At 41.7% G+C, this 7,406-nt stretch overlaps 1 protein-coding gene across 1 annotated transcript; it reads left to right on the forward strand.

Moving 5' to 3' along the window:
* Window positions 1–240: 240 nt before the first annotated feature.
* On the forward strand, window positions 241–6,080 carry LOC131246499 (respiratory burst oxidase homolog protein C-like). Its single transcript, XM_058246692.1, has 12 exons — window positions 241–939; window positions 1,022–1,181; window positions 1,263–1,311; window positions 1,600–1,713; window positions 1,844–2,275; window positions 2,406–2,792; window positions 2,955–3,050; window positions 3,221–3,336; window positions 3,445–3,547; window positions 3,643–3,713; window positions 4,013–4,548; window positions 5,440–6,080. Exons 1-12 carry the CDS (start codon window positions 345–347, stop codon window positions 5,547–5,549), a joined length of 2,769 nt encoding a protein of 922 aa, XP_058102675.1. The 5' UTR covers window positions 241–344; the 3' UTR covers window positions 5,550–6,080.
* The last annotated feature ends 1,326 nt before the right edge of the window (window positions 6,081–7,406 follow it).

Consider the following 7,406-nt stretch of genomic DNA (forward strand, 5'->3'; position numbering starts at 1 on the left):
CGTCACTAGCAAACCGCGTCCTTCAAAATAAAATAAAATAAAATAAAAAATTAAGTAATTGAGGAGGAGCAAGTCGTAGTTGGACGACGTAATTTACGAACGCTGAAAGGTTTGACCGTCAATCGTTTCCAGAATCCACACAGCAAACGCAATAAAAGACAGTAGACACCTTCTCTCCTTTGCATATAAAAAACCCTATCCTCTCTATCTCCCCCAGTTCTCTCTCTCTCTCTCTCTCTCTTGGTGATTTTCCATCTGGGTTTTTCTTCCTTCTCCTTTTCTGATTTCCTTCTCTCTCTCTCTCTCTCTCTCTCTCTCTCTCTCTCTCTCTCTCTCTCTCTCATATGCAGAAGATGGGAACCGACGATGGTAAAGGTTCTATTTCTGATAACCAATCCGACACAGAGAGTGTTGGCAGCGATCGGATAGCTTTCAGCGGTCCACTAAGTGGGCCACTAAACAAACGTGGTGGAAGGAAGAGCGCACGTTTCAATATACCTGAAACCACCAACATCAGCAGAAACAGCAGCATGGCCGGCGGAGATGATGCTTACGTCGAGATCACCCTCGATGTCCGAGATGACTCAGTTGCGGTCCACAGCGTCAAGACCGCCGGTGGTGGTGCAAGTGAAGACCCTGAAGTGACCCTGCTAGCAAAGACGCTTGAGAAAAGATCTTCTTTCGGATCATCAGTTATCAGAAGTGCATCATCTCGCATAAGACAGGTCTCACAGGAGCTGAAGCGCCTCGCCTCCATTACAAGGCGGCCTTCCGTAGGCCGGTTCGACCGTACCAAGTCGGCCGCCGCACATGCGTTGAAGGGCCTGAAGTTTATTAGCAAAACTGATGGCGGCGCTGGCTGGTCTGCCGTCGACAAGCGATTCGATGAGCTCGCCGTTAATGGCACCCTCCCACGTGCTGTCTTTGGCCAATGCATAGGTAATTTTTAATCTTCTCGCTCAGTTCTCCTTGAATAATTTCATTTCATTTCATTTCTGATCATGGTTTTTTTTTTCTAAAGGGATGAAGGAATCCAAGGAGTTCGCAGGAGAGCTCTTCGATGCTCTTGCTAGGAGAAGGAATATAACAGCGAATTCAATCACCAAATCGGAGTTGAAAGAGTTCTGGGAGCAGATTTCTGATCAGAGCTTCGATTCGAGGCTGCAAACTTTCTTTGACATGTAAATCCGCATACAATGATTTCTAATCTGTTTAATTAGTTAAGTGAAATTAGTATAATTAATTGATGATTAAAATTACAGGGTGGATAAAAACGCTGATGGAAGAATCACAGAACAAGAAGTCAAAGAGGTAAGCTGAGTTGTGAACGTTTCCAACATGAGTTTGACTCGTTCCAAAACGAACTGAGTCATACCATATATGGTCTGAAAGCTCAAGAAAACCTATCCTAATTTGAATGTATTGGAAAGAGTCAAATCAACGCTTTTAAACCGTATTAAGAGCATTTTAGTCGTTTTGTAATGTTTCTTTGGATGAGTCAATACTCGATTCATTGAGTTATGAGCCAACCTTGTTTTTTCTTCTCCCAAAGTTCAATCCAAATGAAAAATTGACAAAAATGGTTATTGAATTGTGCAGATTATTACCCTCAGTGCATCTGCAAACAAGCTCTCAAAGATTCAAGAACAGGCCGAGGAATACGCAGCGCTGATCATGGAAGAGCTGGATCCCAATAGTCTCGGATACATCGAGGTAAAAAAAAAAAATTAAAGAAACCTTGAATTTTATCAAAATTAAGAATACCCATCTCAAAAAAATTGCAAGATCAGTCCCATTTATTTAGTCTTAATTAAACCTAATTTGGATGTTCTTCTGATTGCAGCTTACCAACCTCGAAATGCTTCTCTTACAAGCTCCGAACCAGTCAATGAGAGGAGGGACGACAAACAGTCGGAATCTCAGCCAGATGCTGAGCCAGAAACTGAAGCCAACAAAGGAGAGCAATCCATTACGGCGATGGTATCGGAACACAAGATACTTTGTAGAGGATAATTGGAAGAGAGTGTGGGTGATGGCGTTGTGGCTCGGGATTGTGTCGGGCCTGTTCACCTACAAGTTCATCCAGTATCGTAACAAGGCCGTATTTGATATAATGGGATATTGTGTTTGCACTGCCAAAGGTGCAGCTGAGACACTCAAGTTCAACATGGCGTTGATTCTGCTCCCGGTCTGCCGGAACACCATTACATGGCTTAGGAACAAGACCAAGCTCGGCATGGCTGTCCCATTCGACGACAACCTCAATTTCCATAAGGTAATTCCCAAAACCTAAGAAAAAATGACAACCTATGATTGTGATTTTCTCTTCGATTTGAAAGAAAATCATATCAAATGAAAAGAATTATATCATTTAGAAACTAAAATTGGATGTTTGGTATCGGTAGGTCATTGCGGTTATGATTGGAATTGGTGTTGGATTGCACGCGGGCGCTCATCTTACATGCGATTTCCCCCGTCTTCTCCACGCAACGGAAGAAGAATATGAGCCCATGAAACCCTACTTTGGAGATGATCAGCCTTCCAATTACTGGTGGTTTGTCAAAGGCGTCGAAGGTATAACCGGCATTATAATGGTCGTCTTGATGGCCATAGCATTCACTCTAGCAACTCCATGGTTCCGCCGCAACAAGCTCAAGCTCCCAAAACCACTCCAGAAGCTCACTGGCTTCAACGCCTTCTGGTATTCCCACCACCTCTTCGTCATCGTCTACGTCCTACTTGTGGTCCATGGCATCTACCTCTATCTTAGCAAGGAATGGTACAAGAAAACGGTTAGCTTCCATCCCTATCTATCTCTTATCATTCTTAATTTTGTCCTTGTTCTTGAAAATTTCTAGTCCTTATTTGAAATTTTGAAAATTCATGATGTCAACAGAATGATTTGGCTTTTATTACATGGACTTAAGTTAACATTGGTCTAATTATTTATACAGACATGGATGTACTTGGCGGTTCCCGTGGTTCTTTATGCTTGTGAAAGGTTGATTAGGGCATTCAGATCCGGCATCAAACCCGTCCAGATCCTAAAGGTAAGCGAAAAGACAAGAAAATCAAACTAGACCCGCTTCGATAGACGGGTCAATCACGATCTATAATTAATAAAATTTCGCTATCCAGCAATAATAGATCCTAGTAAAATGCAAACTATGCAGCATCACATCTAATTAATCTCTCTTATCTCTCACGTCCACACCTTCAGGTCGCTGTTTATCCTGGCAATGTCTTGACACTCCACACGTCCAAGCCGAACGGCTTCCGTTACAAGAGTGGACAATACATGTTTGTGAACTGTTCCGCGGTCTCTCCATTCGAATGGTATGTTTAATATTCATTTTACACACTAATCACATTTCTTAAACTTTCTAAGATCTTGAAATTAAAATGCTAATTGAATTATTCTAATCTTTCTATAATCAAATACAGGCATCCTTTCTCTATTACTTCAGCCCCTCAAGATGATTTTCTAAGCGTTCACATCCGTACGCTCGGCGATTGGACCCGACAGCTCAAAAGCGTATTCTCTGAGGTATATATTTCAACTAATCACTATCTTAATTATGATTAATTTCACTTAATTAATCTCTTCCTACTTAACATAACTTCCATGCCTTTGTTTTTTAGGTGTGTCAGCCTCCAACAAATGGGAAAAGTGGACTACTGAGAGCTGACATACAAGGAGGAAACAGCCCAATGTAAGACATTTTCTTTCTTGGTTTGGTTTATATATTATAACAGTCTGCAAACCACCTTAATTATTAGTCCATATCTCAGTCTGCATTTTTATCCAACTCCCTCATTCAGTGGTCCACTTAAGACAGCCAGAATTTGACCTAATTGGCATTGTGGTAATTAATTGTTAGGATTGTCAACGGTCCAATTTAAAGTGGTGCCCACTGGATAAACAGTTCCAATTGATTTATTATTTCAGATGAAACCACACATCAAAGTGCTATATATACAAAATTACTTATTTTTATACTCTTGTGGACAGCTTTCCAAAGGTCCTGATCGACGGCCCATATGGCGCCCCAGCACAGGACTACAAGAAATACGACGTTGTCCTTTTGGTGGGCCTTGGGATAGGGGCCACACCCTTCATCAGTATAGTAAAAGACATAGTCAATAACATGAAGGCATTGGATGATGAGGGTGAGGAAATAGAGAACGGAGTGGTGGGGGCCAAGGGCAGTAACGGTAATAACAAGAGAAAAGGAGGGTTTAAGACAAGGAGAGCTTATTTCTACTGGGTGACTCGCGAGCAAGGATCATTTGACTGGTTCAAGGGTGTGATGAATGAGGTGGCTGAGACGGACCAGAAGGGTGTGATCGAACTACACAACTACTGCACCAGCGTCTACGAAGAGGGTGATGCCAGGTCAGCACTCATAGCCATGCTCCAGTCCCTCAACCATGCAAAGAACGGTGTGGATGTTGTTTCCGGCACACGTGTCAAGTCCCACTTTGCGAAGCCCAACTGGCGCAACGTCTACAAGCGAATCGCCCTCAACCACCGCGACGAGCGAGTCGGTGAGTCACCCCAACTCAGTTCTGCTCTTTTTTTACTTAAGTTGACCAAAATGCCCTTCTGCCCGTTTTCATGAAAACTGATAACGTACTGTACGGGAACTTGTATATCCAACGCTTTATATTACGTACGTGTGTCATTTTTGAAAACATCCGATCCGTGAGAATGGTGGGCCACACTGCAAAGAACATATACCATGCTCTTTTTCTTTCCGATTGGTCTATGGGGTGGGGCCCACCTTTCGAATGTCTCCGAATTTCAACGCAACTGATGAGAGAGAGGAAAGCGCTGTACATGAAAAGTGCGCCAGCATTGCATGTGAACGTCTCTTTCTTTGTTGGGGAATGCGGAAGGCACTCGCCCGTGCTCGCACGCATTTTCCCACTTGCCACTCATCGTTGGGACGCATCATACACGTGTAAGGTCAACCGCTATCAGGTCTGCACACGTGTACGTACGCGTTTTGCCTGCGAAAGTTCCTGCGACGGTAATCTAGGTGGGGCACATCAAGAAATCCACCACGTCCATCCGTTTTGCCAGATCACGAAACAGAAAGGATTGAACGTCCACCGTAGATCTGCCTCGTTATTGACCCATGTCCCAACACGACTTTGCAAAACGGATGGATGGTGTGGATTTCTCACAAACATCATGGTGGGCCCCATCTAGCAATCCGCGTCCGGTTGAATGGACCAGAATCATAAGCTGGCATGTGTGTACCGAAGAGGATAAGTCGTCTGATGTGGCCCACTAGCCCGACGTGATAGACCCAAAATATTCAAAATGCAAAGAAAAACAACGGCGAAAATATCAGTCCACGTGTTTTTATGTTATCTTCTTGTGTGAAAAGATTTTTTTTACAGCGCGCACCTAACCGGTTTTTGTCAATACAGGCGTTTTCTACTGCGGAGCAGCCGGGCTTACCAAGGAGCTGAGCCAGCTGGCATCGGACTTCTCTCACAAGACCTCCACCAAATTCGAGTTCCACAAGGAGAATTTTTAACCGTTGGATGAAATGGGCCACAATAAAATCTCATCCTTCTTCCATTCGATGTACAGGACACGTAGCCGCTTTCTTTGATTTTTATTTTTATTTTTTATATATAATTTTCTTTAATACAAGAGAAGACCTTCGATTTGGAAAGTGGGACCCACCTTCCACCTTACTAGAGAAAAGAGACAACCAAAAAGTAGTGGAGGTGTGGTCCACCACGACAATGGATTAGGTGAGCCACGTGGGATAGGTTGGTACGGCCCATCTACTAGCTAGGAGGAAGGATTGTCTTTGATGGGGGTGGGAAAAGCACTACAGAATACTAACGCAGGGAATTTTTTTTCTTTCTTTTTTTATCCGAGTATTGCGGTAGATTTTATTACAAAACATGTGTGTATTGTAGTTGTATGTATGTACAAGTTCAGTCGTCCACATCCATTTCATGTGGTAGAAAGTGTTTTGTTTTTAATATTTTTCTTGTATTAGCGAATATAACGAAATAAAAATTCACGATAAATGGAGAAATTTCGTTGGTTTGTATGTCTCTGTGGATTTATTTACTCCAATTAACGGTTGGGAAAACATGTTCTGATATGAAGTGAGATGTCTATTTACTGCTTTTTATCTTTGGATGGAGTGGATGGAGTATTATTAAAACAGGTGCAATTATAAAAGAGGAAGGACTCACATGCAAATGGGATGGCCCAAAAATCATGACCATCCAATTATTATGTGGGCCATGTATTAGTCTCTGTCTCATTAGTCAGCGATGGTAGAGACATATCCCTTCTGAGGTAATGACCTGAGTTCAAGCTGTCGTGGAAGCTTCCTGCATAAATTTCTTACCAACCCTCACCTACCAGCATACCAAGAATGGAAAATGTGAGTCATATATTGAATATTTTCAAAATATAAAATTATTTGGGTGTTTTTTTTATCATTAATATTTTGAATGTTGAAGATAAAAAATTAAAAAATTTCTTTCGTTACTTAATAGTAACCTCATTATCAGAAATGATTTAAGAGGATTAGTAGCTAGAGTAGAGAGAAGAGGGGTTTGCCACACAGGGGTTTAACCTACAAGCACCCGATCAAGTGCCACTTCAAGACACCTTTACAAGCCCTTCCAGCAATCATTCAGTTTCTACCCATACAGGGCAAGAAAAAACTGCAAAACACCATAAAAGAGTGAGAATCTCCAATGTCGAAGGAATAGGAAAATTATGAGCGGTCACTTTTTATTGGTATGTGTTATCATGGATGACACTAGTTCATAAAAGACACTGATTTTCTGTCTCCCAATTGATTGCTTACTATACTGTACAACTTTTAATGTGTGAAATTCTTTGGGGCCACCATGATTTATGTGCTAGATCCACACCATTTAACATTTGATTTTTCAAATTATTCAACAGCATAAGCCCAAAAAAGGCACATCCAAAGCTCAAGTGGACCACACCACGGAAAGTAGCAGGTATTAAATGACTATTGTTGAAACCTTCCTAAGTCCAATGCAAGGTTTATTTGCCATCTAACTTTTACCTAAGGCCATGTAGACCTTGATGGATGGAAAACACAAATATTAGCTTGATCAAAGTCTTTTGTGACCCAAAATTTTTTAATAGTAAGTGTCCAATTCCCGCTGTTTCCTATAGTGTGGCCCACTTAAGCATTGGATGTGCCACTTTTTGGTCTCATACCCTAAAATGATATGGAAAAAATAAATGGATGGTGTGGATGTAACGCATGCATCATTATGGGCCCCACATAGGCCATGGTGTATTTCTTAGATCCATACTATCCATACAATTTTTTTTTCATATCATTATAGAATATGTGCCTAAAAATAAGATAGATTCAAAGCTC

The sequence above is a fragment of the Magnolia sinica genome, chromosome 5 (assembly GCF_029962835.1).
Source record: "Magnolia sinica isolate HGM2019 chromosome 5, MsV1, whole genome shotgun sequence".
Taxonomy (NCBI): Eukaryota; Viridiplantae; Streptophyta; class Magnoliopsida; order Magnoliales; family Magnoliaceae; genus Magnolia; species Magnolia sinica.